General features: G+C 42.2%; 1 protein-coding gene across 18 annotated transcripts in view; it reads left to right on the plus strand.

The window, feature by feature from the left end:
• LOC135519932 (E3 ubiquitin-protein ligase MYCBP2) overlaps positions 1–24569 on the plus strand; it is a 317195-nt gene that overhangs the window by 212466 nt on the left and 80160 nt on the right. For 8 of the 18 annotated variants that reach the window (XM_064945153.1, XM_064945155.1, XM_064945157.1 and 5 more), the window contains 9 exons: positions 384–439; positions 605–720; positions 1018–1115; positions 1908–2024; positions 3053–3193; positions 6017–6244; positions 8304–8436; positions 12013–12159; positions 21730–21924. In XM_064945153.1, coding sequence (XP_064801225.1) covers positions 384–439; positions 605–720; positions 1018–1115; positions 1908–2024; positions 3053–3193; positions 6017–6244; positions 8304–8436; positions 12013–12159; positions 21730–21924 — 1231 coding nt within the window. Of the gene's footprint in view, positions 1–383; positions 440–604; positions 721–1017; positions 1116–1907; positions 2025–3052; positions 3194–6016; positions 6245–8303; positions 8437–12012; positions 12160–21729; positions 21925–23122; positions 23234–24569 lie in introns of all 18 variants that reach the window. The other 10 variants (XM_064945156.1, XM_064945169.1, XM_064945167.1 and 7 more) reach the window with 8 other exon arrangements.

Below are 24569 nucleotides of genomic sequence, written 5' to 3' on the forward strand. Positions count from 1 at the left end.
GTAAAGAATACTGGTTTATTTCTTCCTGAGATGCGTTTCATGCCAAGAAGATTCCCTCTGCTCTTGTATTTTTCCCTTCACATGTCAGATAGATCTGAATGGAAAATCAACATGGCAGAACCTAGAAAAATGTGTTTGTTTCATATGATTGTGTTTCACTTTCCTTTTTTTATGTATTGTGTATATAGATATTTATAGTATCATTGTTGTTAACTGATCTCAGCATGATTCCCTGGCTAAATAAAGGTTAAATAAAAAACTTAAAACTAAAGGGGAAGCTGTTGCTCAACTGCCCAATGTTTCCTTGTGAAATAATACAGAGAAATTATTTATTTTTTGAGAGTAACATTTTTTGACACCATGTTTATTTTCTCCTTGTCCAGGCCTATGAGAATTACTCATTTGAGGAGCTTCGCTTTGCTTCACCCACTCCAAAGAGGTAAGAGATGAGATAAAGGTCAATCAAGTCCAGCAAAAGTAATTGAATGAGAACGAACACCATTTGAACCCAGGTTTTATGACAAAGGTTGATGAGAAGTGAGGGGGAAGTGGGTCTGTCCATTTGGAGTGAAGCGCTATCATCCCTGTTTCTCTCCACCGCCAGGCCCAGTGAGAACATGTTGATCCGGGCAAACACAGACGGGACGTACAGTGCCAACTGGACCCCCGGGGCTGTGGGCCTCTACACAATCCACGTCACCATTGACGGCATTGAGATCGGTAACGTAGAACAGGGTTGGGTTCACTTATATTTCTATTTAGTCATTTCATTGTAGTAAGTTAACAGAGATTCCTATTCCCATTTTCCCATATTCAAATTGGATTAGAGCTCAAGTCAGTTGATGTAATTTTTTTGTAGAAGCCCTCCAAAAACTGTATGTTGGTATTGTGGTTAGTCTATTATTAGAGAAACTAGCTGTATTAGTTAGGAAATGTATTAAATATATATTAGTTGTTAATTTAAATGAACGTTATCTGCCTGCGGAGTGTGGACTGTGTGCATGTTTAACCCACTAGATGCTGGTCTGGAGGTGGAGGTGAAAGACCCTCCTAAAGGCATGATCCCACCTGGCACACAGATGGTCAAACCCAAGGCCGAGCCCCAACCTAGCAAGGTGAGACCGACACACCTGACCCCACACACACACCTGACAACACACACTCATCTGAGAACGGACACGTCCCTAAACCAAAGAACGTGAAAACACACCGTCACAGCCAGTAGTGTGTTCATTCACTGTTTGTTTCTGTTCCTATTGTTTCCTCCAGCTGTTGTAAGTGTCTGGATGTAATGCATAGGAATATTTATTTCACGTCTCGTTCACTCTCATTCCAACGGGTGCTTATCTGTTTATACATTTATCATGAAGAACATTGCAACATGCAGTGAATATTTCCACTGTCACGAACCAAGTTATGTATCATTGTTTTTGTGGCTGACAATGATTTAACTGAAAATGGGGAAACAAGCAACAAACTGCAAATTTTCACTCAGCTCTTTATCTCCCTTCTGATCTTGTGTACAGTGTGGATCATATCCAACGCCAATAAGAGAACTGGGTGGATGGTCGGGTTTCTTATTGTTTTAATTGATTACTTTTTTATTATTTAGCCATCTGTATTTTAAGTCAACCTTGGGTTTGCACTGGATATGTCCAACCAGCACTGTTCAGAACGGAGCACTTCTACACTTTCTCCCACTGTGTGTGTGTGTGTGTGTGTGTGTGTGTACACTTTACATGCGTGTGCGTGTGTGATCCGTGACCAAGAGTGCCTGCATTGCCTTTGTGATTATGTCTGTCTCTCTGCAGTGTGTGTGTCCTCCTCCACTCTGTTGCCTCTTTTTCGCTTTCCCCTGCTGAGGCTCCTACGGCTTACTGTCTTCCTGTCTCCTCTGCTTCTCTCAGGTCCGCAAATTTGTGTCCAAGGACAGCGCAGGCCTCCGTGTGCGTAGTCACCCTTCCCTGCAGAGCGAACAGATAGGCATAGTGCAAGTCAATGGCACCATCACTTTCATTGATGAGGTAAACTGTTCTAGACTAGGCGATTTGATCGAGTTGTAGCATTAGATTCTCTTTTCTTATATCTTTTGTTTGTCTTCTGTTTTTGTTTGTCTGTTTTTTTCTTAATTCCTCTTAATTTTACTGCATACTAACTTGACATCCAAGTGTGTGACCCTAAAGGTTTGCAACATTACAGAAACATTCACAAAAGTTCCTCCAACCTTCTGGAAAACCTGTGAACTTTGGAAAAGTTTATGAGATTTTGCAACCTTAACCTCAGACTTTCGCGCAAGTCATGCATTATGGTCAGTGGGGGATTTCAGTGGAAATCTGAGATATATGTGCAGAATACGAGTAAGGATTCAGTCCTCGCAATCTACAGAGTAAATGTGTATGACGGTTTTGAGTACAGTAAAACTGCAGTGGGTCTACCTCTTTCTCGTTATTGCTGCTTCTCTTCTGAGCTCACTTATTTGTTACTTTTGCCTTTGTGTTGCTTCATACACATGCAAGACACTCCGAGGCTGCAGCGAGAAAAACATCAACCTTATGGCAGAGCATGTTGCGTACAATTTTGTGTAGGAAAGAAGCACCAGTCATAATTGTGTCCTCCATTTTAGCCTAGGAAGGCCTTTCAGAGTTTTCGTCAAACCTCTTCACAAACCTTGGCAAAAAGCAGAGACCGTCCAAACCAATACTAGAGAGAGTCACAGCATTCTGCTAAGTGATGTTACTCTCAGTTCAGTGTGTTTTCACAAAGCATGCTACCAAGCATCAGCCATTTACTTTAGGACCGGTTTTAAATCTGGGTTTTACATTGTTCTGCACCACCCAGTATAGGTGACTCTGCCTTTCTTCTTGTTGAATCTGCATTTCTGGAGCCATTCAGTTGACTACCCTATTATTCGGCCTCCCTCTCTCTCCCGCTGCAGCCTCGCGTAAGGTGCTCTTATTGCCCCGGGGACTCCGCCACCCCTCTTTCCGTTTCCATAGTGACATGAGGGGGGCATGGCTGTGCTCTCTGCCCTCTGTTGCTTGTTTTCCCATAGATCCACAATGATGATGGTGTTTGGCTCAGGCTGAATGATGAGACAGTAAAGAAGTATGTGCCCAACATGAATGGGTACACTGAAGCCTGGTGCCTCTCTTTTAACCAGCATGTGGGCAGGAGCCTGCTGGTCCCAGCCAACGTAAGTAAAATGACGATCAGTCAGTCAGTCTGTAGGATAGAAGGGTAGTCTACCCCCCTATGCTGCTCATTTGGGGAAAACATCATAAATCAGTGCTTCCACCATTCATGTGTAACTCAATTGGAACCCCCCCAACTCAATGGGATTGATTTGATGTGTGATGATGGTTGTATTGAAGTTTGAAGATTCCCCTTTATCTACTACTTACCTACACACTGTGTATAGTGATATTGGATGGTATCCGTTCCCCAAATGTCTACAAGCATGAAGTATTGAGAACCTCCTTTAACAGTTTGAAAGAACTTAAGTTTGTTGTTGCATGATGTGTCCAAATGGATTTTCACTGCTGTGTCATGAGCCTTCACTAAGGGCAACATGCATGTCTCGGGTTTAAAAATATTTACTTTAGCGTGACTAGAATCATGCGTTCAGTTGGACTCTCGAAAAACCCTCACATGATCAGTTAATACATGTTTAATGCATTGGAAGCATCCCCAATGCATGAATGGACCAGAAAGAGAGAGGTAGTCGATGAGCAATTTCAGTGTGTTTAGTTTACGAGGGTCTTAGCTGCACTGTCTGCTATTCTCTTCACCTCTTTCTCATTGCTTCTTCTCGCCCACGCTTCATAAGCACAGGCACCTCAGAGCAACACGAAAAAAGCTCTTCTCTCAAAAGAGATTTCACATACATTTGTTCCATGGCACAAACAACCTCTCAAATATAAAGGCCAGTTTGTTAGACTCAGATGAAGCCTGGTCCTGGCCTAAAAAAAATATTTTTCATTTGTGCATGCTTTTTAGGCCAGGATTAGACTTAATCTGGGTCTGGGAAATTGGCCTTGTCTAATCAGGGACTTCATAGGTGGATAGATTAAGAAAAGTTAATATTCATTCATTAAAAGTCATTGCCACGTATTCGTAAAATGGATGGTTTTCGGTCATGAGGCAATCATTGGTCCCCAACACAGTTTCATATAGAAATTGTGCTTCTACCACTCCACAATTCCACCTATGCATTTGGTTGCTCTATGAAGCTTCTAAGGTTCAGAGGCTTCTATGTAAAGGGTGTTGTCAAACAGCATGACACGCTACATCCTATGTGTTGAAAGGGATTTTAAGAGATTTTCTGGGGGCGATTGTTAACTCAAAATGGGTTTAAAAATTCCAACCCCTTCCCACACAAAATAAAACATTTCTGTGTTCCGAATCCTTCACAACATATTGCCATTTCTTCACAATTGCTTGAGTACAAGGTCTTTCTGGTACCCTGTCAAAATTGGTGAAAGCCTACTCTTCTCAAGTTCAATTACAAAATAACTTATACATGGCCAAAATTGCAGAAAAAATATTAATGATTTCTTCCCCCAAAAAAGACATCAGCGCTTGTTCTCTCCCTTTTCTCACACTTAAATGAATCCTCTTGCCGTTTCTTGACTTGTACTTACGATTTGTTGCTCAGAGTGTCTTTAACGCTAGCCAAGGAGTCAGGGATATCGGCTTTTTGTCGTGGACCCCCTTAACTATATTCCCACAGGTGAGTTGTGTGAAGGAGAGATGTGTATGGCTTGGCTGCTCTGTTGCTTTTTCATCCATCTGTTATTTCTACGTTTCCTATTGAAACCCCTCCCCCCTGTGAAGTTCTTCAATTTGAGTTATGGTGAACTTTGAGTTTTTAACCACAGTTGCATGACTTTCTGAGTAGTTTAATTTAAGAACACTGTCGTTCTACCTCCATTCCCCTTTAGGAATCAACTATTCATTCAAGGTCCATTTGTTATGCTGTCTGCCCCGTGATAACTTTGTTCCCATTTCACGTGAAATTCAAGCTATCGAGTGAAATGGACATTTGTGTGTTGCATGAGGGTTAATAACAATGACACTAATATGTTACATGTGGCTTTTGTATGAAAGGGTAGATGCCATGTAGCCTACTGTATGTGTCTAGTACTCTGGCCCCAATTTTGTCATTTACATTTGACATTTTAGTAATTTAGCAGATGCTCTTATCCAGAGCAACTTAAAGTAGTGAGTGGGTAATTTTTTTTTTCTTACCCATGCTAACATTCATCTCCCTTTTTAGTAGAAGTCTACCCATAACCACACATCTATGAAACAATTGAAACATATTTCAGGCTTGCACAGTATGAAGTGATACATTATTTTAGTTGATGCATTTAGTCATACCTTTAGTCGTCACACTTTTTGAGAACTTTGTGGCATTCAGGTGTTGCCAATGAAACCTGTCTTGTCCACTTTATGCCATCGAGGCAGTATCAGCCCAACAACAACCTGTGCACTTGATGCTCATAGGGTGTCCTAAAAAAAATCTGATAGTCATTGCTGCAGCATTGATATATATATATATATATATATATATTTATTTATTTTTACCTTTATTTAACTTGGCAAGTCAGTTATGAACGGCCGGTTGTGATACAGCCCGGGATCAAATCAGGGTCTGTAGTGACGCCTCTAGTACTGAGATGCAGTGCCTTAGACTGCTACGCCACTCGGGAGCTATGCTTTTGTTTTATGTCAACATTTGCTACAAAGAGTGAATCCTACTGGTTTTGTTGAACTGATAGCTCTTAGGACAGTACTGTAAAACTTTAATAGAAATTATGGGACTTTGATTATTTGTTAACCTGAAACACTAGTCACGCTATATCGTCTCTCATAAGAAACATACACACACACAGTTGTCAGGAATCAGGATGAAAATATGACATCAAATCAGACCAATCCATCACTACTCTTCCATTGACTGTAGTCTTCTAACCTAGCCTGATTGGTATTAACGCCTGTCAATTCCCACTTGCAGGAGGCAGGAGGCCAATCGGAGCAGAGTGTTAAGGAGGTGAGCTCCAGCGGCCGCCTCTCCCAAGAGGCCCCCTCCATGCAGGACAGGGTGGGGCAGGGCGGCGGCCCTGGGCTTTATAAGGTAGTGAAGACGGGTCCCTCGGGTCACAACATCAGAAGCTGTCCAAACCTTAGGGGTATCCCCATTGGAATGTTAGTACTTGGGAACACGGTCAAGGCAGTAGGCGAGGTACGCAATCCCCCCCTCTCCCGCACAAAAAAAAATGGAAAATAACAAATGTGATGTCTTAAATTACTTATTGTGGTTGCCTTTAATTGATTCTTTATCAATCTAGATTACTTAGTTACTATTTTGTAGTTCTTATACCCATTTGTTTTGTTTCACTCTTCTACTTTGAACTCTCTTTGCAAAACAGACAAGTTGTTGTAATGTCTTTTGTTTCCTCCCCGTTTTGCTTGTAAATTGGTTGACTTGTTTTGGATGTATGTACTTTACCATTGAAAGGGTGAATACATGAGATGCCTCTGGGTGTGGGTGTGTGCTCTGTCCTTTCTTTCAACATGTGCAGGCTCTTTTCTTTATAGAACACACTCCAGTGGCTACAGCATTTTTTTATTTGTTTCCTTTTGCATTTATATATTTTTGTTCATTTTAATATATACTGAACAAAATATAAACGCAACATGCAAAATGTCAACGGTTTTACTGAGTTACAGTTCATATAAGGAAATCAGTCAATTGAAATGAATTAATTAGGCCCGAATCTATGGATTTCAGATGACTGTGCAGGGGTGCAGCCACGGGAGGGCCTGGGAGGTCATAGGCCCACGCAGTTGGGAGCCAGGCCTAGCCTATCAGAATGAGTTTTTCCTCACAAAAGGGCTTTATTACAGACAGAAATACTTCCCAGTTCCATTAGCTGTCCGGGTGGCTGGTGTCACACGATCCCGCAGGTGAAGAAGACGAATTTGGATGTCCTGGGCTGGCGTGGTTACACTTGGTCTGCGGTTGAGGCCGGTTGGACATACTGCCAAATTCTCTATAATTACGTTGGAGGCATCAACGTAGAGAAACAGCTCTGGTTGACATTCCTGCAGTCAGCATGCCAATTGCACGTTCCTTCAAAACTTGCGACATCTGTCGTGTTGTAACAAAACTGCACATTTTAGAGTGGCCTTTTATTGTCCCCAGCACCTGTGTAATGATCATGCTGTTTAATCAGCTTCTTGATATGCCACACCTGTCAGGTGGATGGATTATCTTGGCAAAGGAGAAATGCCCACTAACAGGGATGTAAAAACATTTCTGCAGAAAGGGAAATAAGATTTTTGTGCATGTGGAACATTTCTGGGATCTGTTATTTCAGCTCATGAAACATGGGACCAACACTCCACGTTGCATTTATATTTTTTGTTCAGGATAGTTTATTTAAACTATATTAGTTTATTTATAATTTGAAACGGATTCATATTTTCTGTTTGCCAAAAAAAAAAAATATATATATTTTCTGACATTGGATTCTTGAAATGCTGAAGCCATACTGTACCTCAAATGAATCTTCTCTCTTACACCTTCTGTCCTCTTTTGTTTCTTGGTGGACTTTTTTAAAACTCTCTAAAATTCCTTGACCCGGAAGTGTTGAATGTTGCCTACTTCCTGCTTGACCTCTGATTGGGGATGTGGTGTTGTCATGCTGTTACTAGAATGCCCTCTCTGAACCAATGGCTCCCCAGCTCTTTCTCATTGAATCTTTCCTCGATTCCCCACATCCTATCTCCTCGTCTCCTTCTCAACATGCATTGGAAAAGATGGTCTGAGGGGAGGAACCTTGATACTCCTCCAGTAGGGTTGAGAAGGTGGCAAGGAGATACTAAGCTACGAGGAATCATAGAAATACTCACTCAAGTCTCGCTCTCACTCTCTACGCAGTGCAACCTCTGCATTTATTAACATTTCCACTTTCCATTTGTGTCCGTCTGTCTAGAGTGATGATTTTTTTCAGGACCTTTAGAAAACCAAGACAAACATGAATTTACCTTTCAATATGATTCACTTTTAGAGTAAGTTGTTTAATTAATTATATTTAGCCAGTGACCTCTGCAAAATGCTGCTTTTATGAGAAATATTATAGCTACAATGCCGTATTTAATTGTTCTGAAGGAATGATGTGCATTCATGTATAGGGGGATTGGATTGTATTTGAGAGAATGGTGCTGTGTGCGTGTGTGGACTGCAGCATTTGTGTGTGTGCGTATATAGGGATAAAGAGCATTGTGTTGTGCGTCAGGTGGTAAACACGGAGGGGACGTGGGTGCAGCTGGACAAAAACAGTGTGGTGGAGTTCTGCGAGAGCGACGAAGGAGAGGCCTGGTCTCTGGCCCGAGACCGTGGGGGAAACCAGTACCTACGCCATGAGGAAGGTAAAAGCCTTTTAACTTAACTTAATGCTTTTTACTCCTGTGTCCTTTTTATATTTTTGGATCAGGGTCTGTATTGGGCTTGGCTGTACACATTTTTTTGCCACAGCATGATTTTCAGGACCGTCCATAAAAATAAAATAGAAATTTGGAGGTTCAGCCCCCCTCGCGGGAGCTGCAGGGGTGTTGTGCTATGTCACTGCTTATAATTAACTATAAGTTAACTATCTAACTAAGGGCTCCAGCTATGCTTTTGGTTTTCTAACTTGATAGCTAAGTCACTAGCTTGCAAGTAGGGATGCACATTTCTGTCAATTTTGCTGCCGACTGACTGACCCTCATTTACCTGTTCAAAAAATGGTTACATTTTTCCCAAACATTAAACACGTGACCAACAGAAAATACTATCAGAGATCTGTGCCTATAATGATGAGATGCTTATGTTTCTGCCCTAACAATAGGAGTCGTTCCAAGGCGGGAAGGCAGGCGACAAGCTTAGGCCCCAAAAAAGCCCATAGAAACTCATTGGGCTTATTTTGGAAAATGTGGGGAGAGTGAAACCTATCACTCTGATACTATGAGTGCATACAAGAACCGGACATTTTCATTAAGAGCTTAATGAATACATGCAAGAATAGCAAGCCTATCATCTTAGTCAAAAGGCCTATTAAAACCTCTTTAGGATCAGACCCTTTTTTTCCAATTTTCGCCCAAAATGACATACCCAAATCTAACTGCCTGTAGCTAAGGACCTGAAGCAAGCCTATGCATATTCTTGATACCATTTGAAAGGAAACACTTTGACGTTTGTGGAAATTTGAAATGAATGTAGGAGAATATAACACATTAGATCTGGTAAAAGATAATTATTTTTATTTTTCATCTTTGAAATGCAAGTGAAAGGCGTTCCTGTAGAAGTGCACATGCAAGTCCTGTAATGAAGCAGATAATAAAACTCAATTTTCAAACATTTGCCCAAATGCAATTAGCGGAAAACACTGTTGTAAACAGTGCAACTAATGCAAGTAGTTTCATATGTGACAGAGATTATAATATTTGTTCGAAACTTAGAAAGAGTAGGAATCTTAGAGGAACAACTATGATGGGTTGCTAATATGACTAGGATTGTTTTTTTGGACAACGAAGGGAAGTTAATATGAAAACCAATAGAACAGGAGAGAAGTGCTGGTTATTGGCATGAGGAAGTTTTTATAAAATAGGTAAGCTATGCCTCATTATTTGAAGTAAACTCACAGCCACGCTCAAGGTCCTGAATGATATCATAACCGCCATCGATAAAAGACAGTACTTTGCAGCCGTCTTCATCGACCTGGCCAAGGCTTTCGACTCTGTTAATCACCGCATTCTTATCGGCAGACCCAACAGCCTTGGTTTCTCAAATGACTGCCTCGCCTGGTTCACCAACTGCTTCTCAGACAGAGTCAGTGTGTCAAATCGGAAGTCCTGTTGTCCGGACCTCTGTCTCTATGGGGGTGCCACAGGGTTTAATTCTCGGGGCGACTCTTTTCTCTGTATATATCAATGATGTCGCTCTTGCTGCGGGTGATTCTTTGATCACCTCTACTCAGACGACACCATTCTGTATACTTCTGGCCCTTCTTTGGATACTGTGTTAACAATCCTCCAGGCAATCTTCAATACCATCCAACTCTCCTTCCGTGGCCTCCAACTGCACTTAAATGCAAGTAAAACTAAATGCATGCTCTTCAACCGATCGCTCTCCGCACCTGCCCGCCGGTCCAGCATCACTACTCGGGATGGTTCTGACTTAGAATATGTCAAATACCTAGGTGTCTGGTTAGACTGTAAACTCTCCTTCCAGACTCATATTCAGCATCTCCAATCCAAAGTTAAATCTAGAATCGGCTTCCTATTTCACAGCAAATCCTCCTTCACCCATGCTGCCAAACATACCCTCGTAAAACTGACTATCCTACCGATCCTTGACTTCGGAGATGTCATTTACAAAATAGCCTCCAACACTCTACTCAGCAAACTGGATGCAGTGCCATCCATTTTGTCACCTATACCACCGCCCCTTATACCACCCACCACTGCGACCTATATGCTCTCGTTGGCTGGTTCTCGCTACATATTATTCACAAAATCCACTGGCTCCAGGTCATCTATAAGTCTTTGCTAGTTAAAGCTCTGCCTGATCTCAGCTCACTGGTCACCATAGCAGCACCCACCCCTAGCATGTGCTCCAGCAGGTATATTTCACTGGTCATCCCCAAAGCCAACACCTCCTTTGGCTGCCTTTCCTTCCAGTTCTCTGCTGCCAATGACTGGAAACGAATTGCAAAAATCACTGAAGCTTTAAGCAACAGCTGTCAGAGCAGCTTACCGATCGCTGTACACAGCCCATCTGTAAATAACCCATCCAACCAACTACCTACCTCATCCCATATTTGTTTTTCTGCTCTTTTGCAGAATATAGACTGATAAGCATGACGGGTCAAATGCATTTTCCATGGTTAACCATTAACATCCCTACTTCAAAATCAAGCTTCTTGGTTACAGCATAGACAATCAATTCCATCTGGGTTCAGGATCCCTGCTGTATGCGTGCAACAAACTGCTAAGGAGCCTTTTAAGATTGTTGTGTAACTTTGAGTTTGGTTGTCTGCCCTTGCAATTAGCAATGTTTGTTCGCGCTTGTTAGCATTTAGCTAGTGTCTGCATTGGAATTTCACTGGTAATTTGTTTGCCTTTGTTAGCATTTTTTCAATAAGGTCAAACATTTTGAATATAGATTACTTTCACATTTGGAAAGAAAGAGTGCCCCTTGTGTGCACTGCCGGTAATACCGTATAGTTCCTGTAGCATAAAATATGGATACTGCCCAACCCTTGCCCGTACAAAGTGTCTCAGAGTGCGAGTGCTGATCTTGGATCAGATTTACCGGGTATCTGGACAGTTGTAAGATCCTAATTCTTTAGGCTGAACCAGCACTTGAGATAATATGTCTCTAAATTTAACTTTGGTGTTAATCAAGATAAATGGGAGAGTTGACCTAAAGAAAATTGAGTTGAGTATTTTGATCTCAAGTTGGGATTGGGTTCTCTCAGATCTCACTCATCTTAGTTTTGAAGTTACTTTAAGAATAGCCTGTCCGTCCAGTGTTTCCAGATTTTCTATTAAATATGCAATATGAGTGAAATAGTTTTCCTTCCAATTTTTTTTGTTAAGTATGTTAAAAAGCCTTTCTGTGTTTTGAATTGTGTTCTGCGTACCCCAACAACAGAATGGTATGGTAAACAGCTGATTAGCCAGCTTCGCCAATGAGACAACCTCTGCCAAAAACATGACGTCATGTTATATGAGGAAATGACAAGCTTTTTTTTAACTGTCTGTTTGAAATAAATGTATTTGTTAATTACATTTTTGCTTTAGCCACAAATATGAGGATATGAAGAGTCTGCAGCATTGTATGAGTTAACAAAACATATAAACTTTTAAAAGTTAGATTTTCACTGGACAGTAACTTTAACGAATATAACATGGATATGAATGGATGTTTTGGTTGCTGTTGTTGGTGGAGCTAATGTGGTCCAGCTCTGGCTCCTCTCCCTACAGAACAAACCCTTCTGGAGCACGGGGCCCAGACCCCACCACCTAGCCCCTTCTCTGTCCAGGCCTTCAACAGGGCTACTGCAGCCAATGGGGCACAGGGCTTTGACTACGGTATCTCAAACAACAAAGGTGAGGCATGCCGGGGCACGTGGCTGGGCGGGAGAGGGATGCCTACACAGTTATACATGCACCTGTGGCTTGGTAGCTACAGCAGCTTCTGCTTTAGGAAAGTCCAGAACCTGGATCGTGGCTATGAGGCACAAAACTTAAGAAAATGGTCCAAGTGAAATGGGCAGGTAGTGTATCTATCCCAGTAGGAAATACTAGTTTTTGATGTCCGTTGCAAAGTGTTTTAAGACATGGTCTGTTGTGCGCCCAAGTGAACAAAATCCAGGCTGCTTCACACCCAGGCTGCCTCACACGTAGGTCCCTAGCAACTGTCAATTCATTTAAAAAATATATATATACTTGGCAACTCTCCTTATAGCTCCTAATATGATAAGTTGTCTGACTAGTAATATTCTGACTTGATATACTCATGACATTGCCGGTGCAAGTCAGATTATTGGAGACAATCAGATTTATTGTGCTAGTTATAGTTATGCAGTCATAACTCAAGTGAGGATGTCAAAATTATTTCTCTAATTTTGCATTGGAGTAGTTTCCTTTTCCTGACAAACCTTGCGGGATCTCGAGTAGTGCAGCATCTCAGTGCTAGTGGCGTCACTACAGACCCTGGTTCGATTCCAGGCTATGACACAACCGGCTGTAATTAGGAGTCCCATAGGGCGGCGCACAATTGGCCCAGCGGTGTCTGGGTCAGGTTTTGGCCAGAGTAGGCATTGTAAATAAGAAACTGACTTGCCTAGTTAAATAAAATTAAAATTGTATTTTTTTATGTATTCGGTGCCTTATTTTAACGTCCATGATACATTTTCACTTTGGGTACAACACGTATGATTGACTGACTCTAGGGAACTGCTGAGGAGATGCACAAGTCTCCACTCTCCACATACAGTTGCTCTTCATCAGTTCTTCTCTCACTGTCATTCTGCATCCACTGTCTTTTACTTCCTGTTTACTTCCTGCTTCTTATCTGACAATGTCCTGTGGGCTTCCTGGGTTCTCTTGAGCTGTGTTCAAATACCCATACTAACATACTGTATACTACATACAGTTGAAGTCGGAAGTTTACATACATTTAGGTTGTAGTCATTAAAACTCATTTTTCAACAACTCCACAAATTTCTTGTTAACAAACTATAGTTTTGGCAAGTCATTTAGGACATCTACTTTGTGCATGACACAAGTAACTTGTCCAACAATTGTTTACAGGCAGATTATTTAACTTATAATTCACTATATCACAATTCCAGTGGGTCAGAAGTTTACATACACTAAGTTGACCGTGCCTTTTAAAAGCTTGGAAAATTCCAGAAAATGATGTCATGGCTTTAGAAGCTTCTGATAGGCTAATTGACATAGTTTGAGTCAATTGGAGGTGTACCTGTGGATGTATTTCAAGGACTACCTTCAAACTCAGTGCCACTTTGCTTGACATCATGAGCAAATCAAAAGAAATCAGCCAAGACCTCTTGTATACAATACAATTGTATAACTCCACAAGTCTGGTTCATCCTTGGGAGCAATTTCCAAACACTTGAAGGTACCACGTTCATCTGTACAAACATTACTATGCAAGTATAAACACCATGGGACTACGCAGCCATCATACAGCTCAGGAAGGACACGTGTTCTGTTTCCTAGAGATGAACGTACTTTGGTGCGAGAAGTGCAATCAATCCCAGAACAACAGCAAAGGACCTTGTGAAGATGCTTGAGAAAACAGGTACACAAGTATCTATATCCACAGTAAAACGAGTCCTATATCGACATAACCTGAAAGGCCGCTCAGCAAGGAAGAAGCCACTGCTCCAAAACCGTCATAAAAAAGCCAGACTACGGTTTGCAACTGCACATGGGGACTTTTTGGAGAAATGTCTTCTGGTCTGATGACAGAAAAATAGATCTGTTTGGCCAATGTTGTGGCAATTTCCTGTATTTTTATTTATTTTTAATTTTACCTTAATTTTACTAGGCAGGTCAGTTAAGAACAAATTCTTATTTTCAATGACGGCCTAGGAACAGTGGGTTAACTGCATGTTCAGGGGCAGAACGACAGATTTGTACCTTGTCAGCTCGGGGATGCGAACTTGCAACCTTTTGGTTACTAGTCCAACGCTCTAACCACTAGGCTACCCTGCCGCCCCAAATCATGAGAGCAAACCACACACAAGTCAGAGTTTATCACAAAGTCCATCTGTAATTATATGAGCTCCATCACAACCCTGTGACTCTTAGATCAATTCAGTGTCTATAAATGAATTCTCTGAGAGTTCCTTACACATTGCAACTGAGATCCTTTATAGCAAAGACACACATAGCCAGACAGCATTGGCCATAATTTATTGTTCAGCTTTGTCTCCTAAACTATGTTATTTTCTCAAACTCAGAACCTAAACAAATCCTCATATCAACAGGCATATATCAAATCCACCCTATCTTGACAAGATTACAGAGACACATTGACTGGCACACAGACATTGTGGAGCCAAGAGATACACGCTTGACCTCTCCCCTCTCTCCGGCCCAAGTAACTTAGTCTTGACAGAGAACAGATGACTGCACAGTATTGCCACAGTATTATACAAAAATAAACATTCTGATGAGAAGTAACTTACAAACATATGAATATAAAATATCTTACCTATGTTACAAACTAATTCTGATTATTCCCCAACACCATAATGTCCATCTTTATGTTTGGAGGAAAAAGGAGGAGGCTTGCAAGCTGAAGATTACCATCCCAACTGTGAAGCACGGGGGTGGCAGCATCGTGTTGTCTGGGTACTTTGTTGCAGGAGGGACTGGTGCACTTCACAAAATAGATAGCATCAAGACATCAGTCAGGAAGTTAAAGCTTGGTCGCAAATGGGTCTTCCAAATGGACAATGACCCCAAGCATACTTCCAAAATTGTGTCAAAATGGCTTAAGGACAACAAAGTCAAGGTATTGGAGTGACCATCACAAAGCCCTGACCTCAAACCAATAGAAAATTAGTGGGCAGAACTGAAAAACCGTGTGTGAGCAAGGTCTACGAACCTGACTGTTACACCAGCTCTGTCAGAAGGAATGAGCCAATATTCACCCAACTTATTGTGGAAAGCTTGTGGAAGGCTACCCAAAACTTTTGACCCAAGTTAAACAATTGAAAGGCAATGCTACCAAAAACTAATTAAGTGTATGTAAACTTCTGACCCACTGGGAATGTGATGAAAGAAATAAAAGCTGAAATAAATCATTATCTCTACTATTATTCTGACCTTTCACATTCTTAAAATAAAGCGGTGATCCTAACTGACCCAAGACAGGGAATATTTACTAGGATTAAATGTCATTAATTGTGAAAAACTGAGTTTAAATGTATTTGGCAAAGGTGTATGTAAACCTCCGACTTCAACTGTACTTAATGAGCAGATACTACATGCTATTAGTTAATTTTAGTTTACTGTAAACGAACGGTACCGTTTCAGTTGAACGTACTATAGCTTCGCCTGTCTACCGGAAGTTGATGCTGTTGCTATGCAACCTCTTGCTAGCTTTTTAGCATAACAAATGCTAAACGTTTTATGATTTCGGTTGTGTTCATAAATTCAATCTGGAGTGCCAGAGTGTGCTCTGGGTGTTCATAAATCCAGAGCGTTGTCAGATTGTCCGTTGATAAATTCGGAGCTTTCAGAGTGCACATTGGAAATTGACCGAGGAGTAGGGTTGATCCGAGCGTTCAACTGCTCCAGCTCCTCCAAGTTTGATGGGTTCCGCTGGTGTACAGCAATCTTTAAATCATACCACATATTCTCAATTGGATTGAGGTCTGGGCTTTAAACCACTCAAATGTTGCTTTTGCAGTATGCTTAGGGTCATTGTCTTGCTAGAAGGTGAACCTCTGTCGCAGTCTATTTAGCGCCAGCCATCATTCCTTCAATTCTGAAAAACATCCCCACAGCATGAGGCTGCCACCACCATCCTTCACTGTGGGGGTGGTGTTCTCAGGGTGATGAGAGGTGTTGGGTTTGTGCCAGACATAGCGTTTTCCATGATGGCCAAAAAGCTCAATTTTAGTCTTATCTGACCAGAGTACCTTCTTGTGTGGGGAGTCTCCCACATGCCTTTTGGCGCACACCAAACGTTTTTGCAAAAAAAAAAATCTTTAACCAATATGTTTTTCTGGCCAATCTTCTGTAAAGCCCAGCTCTGTGGAGTGTACGGCTTAAAGTGGTCCTATGGACAGATAGTCCAATCTCCGCTGTGGAGCCTTGCCTCTCCTTCAGGGTTAACTTTGGCCTCTTTGTTGCTTCTCTGATTAATGCCCTCCTACCTGGTCCATGAGTCTTGGTGGGCAGCCCTCTCTTGGCAGGTTTGTTGTGGTGTCATATTATTTCCAGTTTTTTAATAATGGATTTAATGGAGCTCCGTGGGATGTTCAAAGTTTTGGATTTTTTTTTTTAACCCTACACTGATCTGTACTTCTCCACAACTTTATCCCTGACCTGTTTGGAGAGCTCCTTGGCCTTCATGGTGCCACTTGCTTGGTGATGCCCCTTGCTTAGTGGTGTTGCAGACTCTGGGGCCTTTCAGAACAGACGTGTGTGTGTGTGTGTGTGTGTGTGTGTGTGTGTGTGTGTGTGTGTGTGTGTGTGTGTGTGTGTGTGTGTGTGTGTGTGTGTGTATATGTGTGTGTGTGTGTGTATATACGTGTGTGTATATATACATGTGTGTGTGTATATGTACATGTGTGTGTGTATATGTACATGTGTGTGTGTATATGTACATGTGTGTGTGTATATATACATGTGTGTGTGTATGTATATGTGTGTGTATATGTGTATGTATATATAAGTGTGTGTGTGTGTGTGTATATATATATGTGTGTATATATATATATATATGTGCGTGTATGTGTATATATATATGTGTGTGTATATATATATGTGTGTGTATATATATATATATATGTGTGTGTATATATATATATATATGTGTGTATATATACACACACACACATACAGTGCCTTGCGAAAGTTTTCGGCCCCCTTGAACTTTGCGACCTTTTGCCACATTTCAGGCTTCAAACATAAAGATATAAAACTGTATTTTTTTGAGAAGAATCAACAACAAGTGGGACACAATCATGAAGTGGAACGACATTTATTGGATATTTCAAACTTTTTTAACAAATCAAAAACTGAAAAATTGGGCGTGCAAAATTATTCAGCCCCCTTAAGTTAATACTTTGTAGCGCCACCTTTTGCTGCGATTACAGCTGTAAGTCGCCTGGGGTATGTCTCGATCAGTTTTGCACATCGAGAGACTGAAATTTTTTCCCATTCCTCCTTGCAAAACAGCTCGAGCTCAGTGAGGTTGGATGGAGAGCATTTGTGAACAGCAGTTTTCAGTTCTTTCCACAGATTCTCGATTGGATTCAGGTCTGGACTTTGACTTGGCCATTCTAACACCTGGATATGTTTATTTTTGAACCATTCCATTGTAGATTTTGCTTTATGTTTTGGATCATTGTCTTGTTGGAAGACAAATCTCCGTCCCAGTCTCAGGTCTTTTGCAGACTCCATCAGGTTTTCTTCCAGAATGGTCCTGTATTTGGCTCCATCCATCTTCCCATCAATTTTAACCATCAACCCTGTCCTTGCTGAAGAAAAGCAGGCCCAAAACATGATGCTGCCACCACCATGTTTGACAGTGGGGATGGTGTTGTCAGGGTGATGAGCTGTGTTGCTTTTACGCCAAACATAACGTTTTGCATTGTTGCCAAAAAGTTCAATTTTGGTTTCATCTGACCAGAGCACCTTCTTCCACATGTTTGGTGTGTCTCCCAGGTGGCTTGTGGCAAACTTTAAACAACACTTGTTATGGATATCTTTAAGAAATAGCTTTCTTCTTGCCACTTCCATAAAGGCCAGATTTGTGCAATATACGACTGATTGTTGTCCTATGGACAGAGTCTCCCACCTCAGCTGTAGATCTCTGCAGTTCATCCAGAGTGATCATGGGCCTCTTGGCTGCATCTCTGATCAGTCTTCTCCTTGTATGAGCTGAAAGTTTAGAGGGACGGCCAGGTCTTGGTAGATTTGCAGTGGTCTGATACTCCTTCCATTTCAATATTATCGCTTGCACAGTGCTCCTTGGGATGTTTAAAGCTTGGGATATCTTTTTGTATCCAAATCCGGCTTTAAACTTCTTCACGACAGTATCTCGGACCTGCCTGGTGTGTTCCTTGTTCTTCATGATGCTCTCTGCGCTTTTAACGGACCTCTGAGACTATCACAGTGCAGGTGCATTTATACGGAGACTTGATTACACACAGGTGGATTGTATTTATCATCATTAGTCATTTAGGTCAACATTGGATCATTCAGAGATCCTCACTGAACTTCTGGAGCGAGTTTGCTGCACTGAAAGTAAAGGGGGCTGAATAATTTTGCACGCCTAATTTTTCAGTTTTTGATTTGTTAAAAAAGTTTGAAATTTCCAATAAATGTCGTTCCACTTCATGATTGTGTCCCACTTGTTGTTGATTCTTCACAAAAAAATACAGTTTTATATCTTTATGTTTGAAGCCTGAAATGTTCAAGGGGGCCTGCAATGTTCAAGGGGGCCGAATACTTTCGCAAGGCACTGTATATGTATATATATGTGTATATATGTGTGTGTGTGTGTGTGTATATATACATACATATATATATATATATACACACACACACACACACACACACACACACACACACGTTTCTGTCGTGCTGTACTCCTTTGTCCGAGATAATGTGGCTCAGGAACTTCACTTCCTGCTTTGACAGGTCACATTTGTCCATGTTCAGAGTTAAGCCGACTTTTTCCTTCTTCTGAAATGTGGCATGAAGTCTTCCATCATGCTTCTCCTGTGTTTGGCCCCAGATTAACACATTATCCATGTGACAGACCACACTTTCCAGCCCTTCAGTGACCTCTGTCACCAAGTGTTAAGTTGCTGAAGTTGTAACGTCCGAAAGGTGTGATGAAGGTTGTTAGCATAACTGACTCCTCCGCTAGCGGAGTCTGCAAGAAGCACAAGTTCGCATCAAGCTTGCTGAAGATCTTCCTCCCGGCTCGTGAGCCAAGGGGTCTGTTCGACAGTGGGAAGTATATTTTTCTCTAAACACTGACTCTTTGAGACAAGTGAAATCGATGCATGTCTGCACTTCTCTGTTCTTCTTGGGACAACCACCATGCTGGCACACCAGTCCTTGGGCCCCCCCACTCTGGTGACAACCTTGAACCCTTGCCTGCTCTCTAGCTCTTTCTTCACTTTTGGCATCAATGTCATAGGAATCCGTCATGGAGTGAGTAGGGCTCTGTGCAGGATTTCAGCTCGATTGTATATAGTTGTTGTACTGTGCCAAAACCAGCTTTGGATAGCTTTCTTTCAGTGTCTGTAAATCAGTGCTGTCAAGTTGATCAACTAGCTCAAGCTTTGTGTCATAGCTGGTCTTCCTAGTAAAGCTGTGTGTAAATCGCTGATGACCTACACATCCTCCAGTGTAACCTTTTCTCCCTTTTGTAGAACTACACTTGTGATGCTCTTCCTTAGCGGAGGTTTTGTTGATTTTTTTAGTTTTTTTTAGCAGAGCTGGCTTGCTGGCTCCTGCAAAAATGTGATGGAACACATTGTCTGGGATAAAAGTCACATCGGCACCAGTGTCTATTTTGAATTTTACATTTCTGTCCATCACTTGAATCATCCATGGGTTGCCTCCTGCTGTTATTGTTCCTAGGAAAATGCTATCATCCACCTTTTGAACCTTGTTTACAGGGTCACACACTACTTCACATACTACTTCGTTAGCTGCACACGGTGCAGGGCTTTTGCCACGGTTTCGACACTTTGGCTGCTATTTGCCATTAGCATTACCATGGCTAGCTTTCTCATGCTGGAATATCTGTTTCCACTAATACTGGCTGCCTTTTTGCATAACTATCCACTGAGCATGCCTCTTTTGTTGTTGTTACCTTGCAGGTGAATTTGCTGCTTCCGTTCTGACAGTCGCATGTTTTCTGCTAGTCCAACAGATAGCCTAAGTTAAAGTGGACTTTCTCATAGTTCATGTTCTTTTTCACAATAAAGACTGCTTGAAATCCGTCTCTTACTTTGTTGTTGCTTGAGTTTTAGGTTTAGACACCTTCAAAACGTCATCTGCTTCATGTATCTTTATGAAGGCACATTTCTTGCTAGCTTGACATTGCTTCACATTACAAGCAACCTAAGAGAGATGCTTTCCTCATGAACCCCTACATTTCTACAGGCCCTCATTAGCATATGGCCAATAAGGATGCAATATGCAAAGACAGCACAATATCTAGGGTGGTATCATTTTGTACAACCCCTTAAAATTTGTTAGCTGGTCAGGATGAGTCCTAAATCTTCTGGCTAGCATTTTTGGGTAATGTAACAATACTAGTGGAAACCGATTGTATCAGTTAGTGGTGCACTCAAAAGCATGGGAAAGTGGGTAGTGCCCACAACTGCACTCTTTCCCCATACTGGATCAAGTTGACCCTCCAAGGCTACAGGGGCTGTCAATAAGCACTAACTCTGTCCGTGTTTTTGTTCTGCATGTCTCATTTGTTTCACGTGTGTGTGTATGTCATACCTAACATCACTGCTATGTTCAGTCATAATGTGTCTGTCTGTGTGCATGGGCCAGTTAGTGTGCTTCTGCCAGGTCAGGTGGGACCTGGAATATCTTCCCAACACCAGTGTTCACAAGTCCCCCCCCCCCCCCCCCAAAAAAAATGAAAGGGTCTCCTGCCAAATCGGAATCAACCCCCACAGCTTCCGACTGGCTCATTGGACTACTTTCCTCTCCCAAATCCCTCCAACTTTTCCTCAGGTCTTTTTCTTAGCTGGTAAATGTAAGGTAAATTAATCAATAGAATAGGTCTGAATAAAGGGGACTTTCAAAACTCGCTCACCATTTACTTGGTACCATTTACGTTTTGCAAAAGATCTCTCTATATGGAACTATTTATACCTGATACTTGATTGATACTTGATTTTCCCTGTAATTAGTCAAAACTGAGTCACTGAACTTTTCTCCTAAAATCTTTCAGGGAAATTTAGATCATTTTCTTATTCCATATGGAAATGAGTAAAGGAGAGGATTTTTTTATGTTGTTGGGTAGAAAGCAGATGCACTCTACCTTAGAGATACTACAGTACATATAGTACAGTGTTATTTTCCCTTTTTGGGTTCCACACTTGGTCCCAAGTTACACAACACCGGCCCGGCCAATCGCCATTACTGTCCCAAATCCCCACCCTGTGACATCACCCATTACCCCATGTCACTTTAGTTTACCCCCTTCTCCCCTCCTATCCAGAAACTCCCACCTCACCCCCCTACACACCCCTTCCACCTCTCCGGCATTACCTGTGTGGGAAATGATTGAAAAATCAATGGACATTTTAATGGTTACTGTTTAATGGGTTCATTGATTGATTTATATCCCACCTTTTGGAATCCTATAAGACCATAGTGTAAGCTAAGCTGTAGTCCCCCCTTCCCCTTCTCTTCCGTTATTTGCAGGTGACCAAAGATTGACTGCCATACTGAATAGTGCCATTCAGTCTGGGCCCTTCCTCCCTCCAGCTGCTCCTCCCTCCTCTTCCTCCGTATTTGAGCAAGCCGCCCAACCTCCCTCCTCCTCCCTTGTCCACAGCCCATTTGTGTTTGGACAATGCCCCAGGTCCCAAGTGTCTCAGCCGCAGCCACAGCTTCCGAGTAAGTCGGTCCGTCTGTATGACAGTGTCGACGCTTGCTTGCCCAGGTGCTCCCTGGTCCCATCTTAATTCCTCCTTAGCTTATCACTCTTTTTTTTTTTTTTTTTTTACTTGCGTATTTGTTTTGCTTATTTCTGTTTTTTGCGGGGGGGCAGGGGGGACCGAAGACACCCTAACATTGCTGTTATGTTCTAACTGCTGCTTACAATACCTTGCCTAGTAATGTAGCTGCTTGCTTTTTGTTTATATACCAGTGTTCTTTCTCCATCTTCATCCCTGATTTAAACAGAGACTCAGCGATATGACATGATCACGAGCAGCAGTCTGCCCAGAGATATTGTCAAGAGAGTGAGGCAAAAAGGCTGCATTTGACGATCACCCATACAGATAGTTGCATTTGTACATAGGTTTGCTTCTATGTCCTGCAATTTAAAAGGTGTCTGACGACAAATGTTGATGAATGCAGCCTCTGCCTTCGTCTTTGTTTGTGTCAGAAGTCACCCTGCTCCTCTTGGTAGACGCGTATCACTGATTCTAATTTTAAACACCAGCTACCATTCCTGCTTAGTGCTCCCATTGCAAATGTAGACTACCTTAGTGTAATTCATCATATGAATTTAGGTAGCATCATTTAGTGTACTTATTACTGTATTAGTTTACTACATGCTTTCATTCTTTACAGTTTTGAATCTCTATAAAGGTCCTGGGCAGATACACTAAACTAAATGCCTTGAGAATGTGTCAATATGACTAACCTTAACTCACAGCACCTATGGTGTGTAAATCAGAGACAATCTCATGGTCAGGTCAGTGGATATGCTCCCAACTATTAGGTTTCAATAAAGTATGACATGTATCAATTAGTTTCCGTTCACTCCATTTTCTCAGCCCCTGGCTCAAACTCATGTCTCCCAGCCCTAGTTCATGCATCTCTTACTACCCTCTGATCTCCTATAGCTGTCTGCTCTCCTTATGTCTGTTGGTCTGATTCCATATTTTTTACACTCTCAATGGCCATCCTCCAACACTCTAGCTCTCTCCTTCTTTCTCTCACTCCTCTCTCCCTCCTCTTTCTCTGTGGAGTGTTTTCTTACCTGTTTAATCTACTTACCTGTACACACTACGCTTCTTTTCTCTGTGAGGGTGTCCCTGCATTCATTCCCTGTGTTTTGCTTACCTACCACTGTTTTCCGCTGTAGATGGTTCTTCATCACGCAGCCTTGCTTCTTCTCACGAGCGGGTGCACAAAAGCAGTGCGTCCGCGGCTGGGCATGGTTCTGCACTCTCATCTCTTGCTCTCAGGCAAAAGGGTGGGTAACATACAAAATGCATGCCTCCTTCAGACTGAAATGTGGGAATCCGTTAGTCAGTTAATGCTGAACAACAGGATAAATAGGATTATCAAGAGTAAAACACAAGTAAATAGGTAAATTGTTCTAAACTGAACATTTGCTACAATTATCAGAAGGAATAGGGGAGATGCTTATTCACAGAGGTTAGGGGTGGGACTAATGTCCCAAGACAGGATAAATTCTAAAGACCAATTTATAAACTCAGCAAAAAATAAACATCCTCTCACTGTCAACTGCGTTTATTTTCAGCATGAACTTAAGATTCAACAACTGAGACATAAACTGAGCAAGTTCCACAGATGTGACTAACAGAAATTGAATAATGTGTCCCTGAACAAAGGGGGGGGGGGGGTCAGAAAGTAACAGTCAGTATCTGGTGTGGCCACCATCTGCAAAAAGTACTGCAGTGCATCTCCTCCTCATGGACTGCATCAAATTTGCCAGTTCTTGCTGTGAGAAGTTAACCCACTTCCACCAAGGCACCTGCAAGTTACCGGACATTTCTGGGAGGAATGGCCCTAGCCCTCACCCTCTGATCCAACAAGTCGTGCTCAATGGGATTGAGATCCGGGCTCTTCGATGGCCATGGCAGAACACTGACATTCCTGTCTTGCAGGAAATCAAACACAGAGCGAGCAGTATGGCTGGAGAGTCATGTCAGGATTAACCTGCAGGAAGGGTACCACATGAAGGTGGAGGATGTCTTCCCTGTAATGCACAGCAATGACAACTAGCTCAGTCCCATGATGCTGTGACACCCCCCGACCATGACGGATCCTCCACCTCCAAATCGATCCTGCTCCAGATTACAGGCCTCTGTGTAACGCTCTTTCCTTCGACGATAAACGCGAATCCGACCATCACACCTGGTGAGACAAAACCTCAACTCGTCAGTGAAGAGTACTTTTTGCCAGTCCTGTCTGGTCCAGCGACGGTGGGTTTGTGCCCATAGGCAACGTTGTTGCCGGTGATGTCTGGTGAGAACCTGCCTTATAACAGGACTACAAGCCCTCAGTCCTGTCTCTCTCAGCCTATTGCGGACAGTCTGAGCACTGATGGAGCGATTGTGCGTTCCTGGTATAACTCGAGCAGCTGTTGCCATCCTGTACCTGTCCCGACGGTGTGATGTTCGGATGTACCTATCCTGTGCAGGTGTTGTTACACGTGGTCTGCCACTGTGAGGATGATCAGCTGTCCGTCCTGTAGTGCTGTCTTAGGCGTCTCACAGTACGGACAATTTATTGCCCTGGCCACATCTGCAGTCCTCATGCCTCCTTGCAGCATGCCTAAGGTA

This window comes from Oncorhynchus masou, chromosome 29, assembly GCF_036934945.1.
Source record: "Oncorhynchus masou masou isolate Uvic2021 chromosome 29, UVic_Omas_1.1, whole genome shotgun sequence".
Classification (NCBI taxonomy): Eukaryota; Metazoa; Chordata; class Actinopteri; order Salmoniformes; family Salmonidae; genus Oncorhynchus; species Oncorhynchus masou.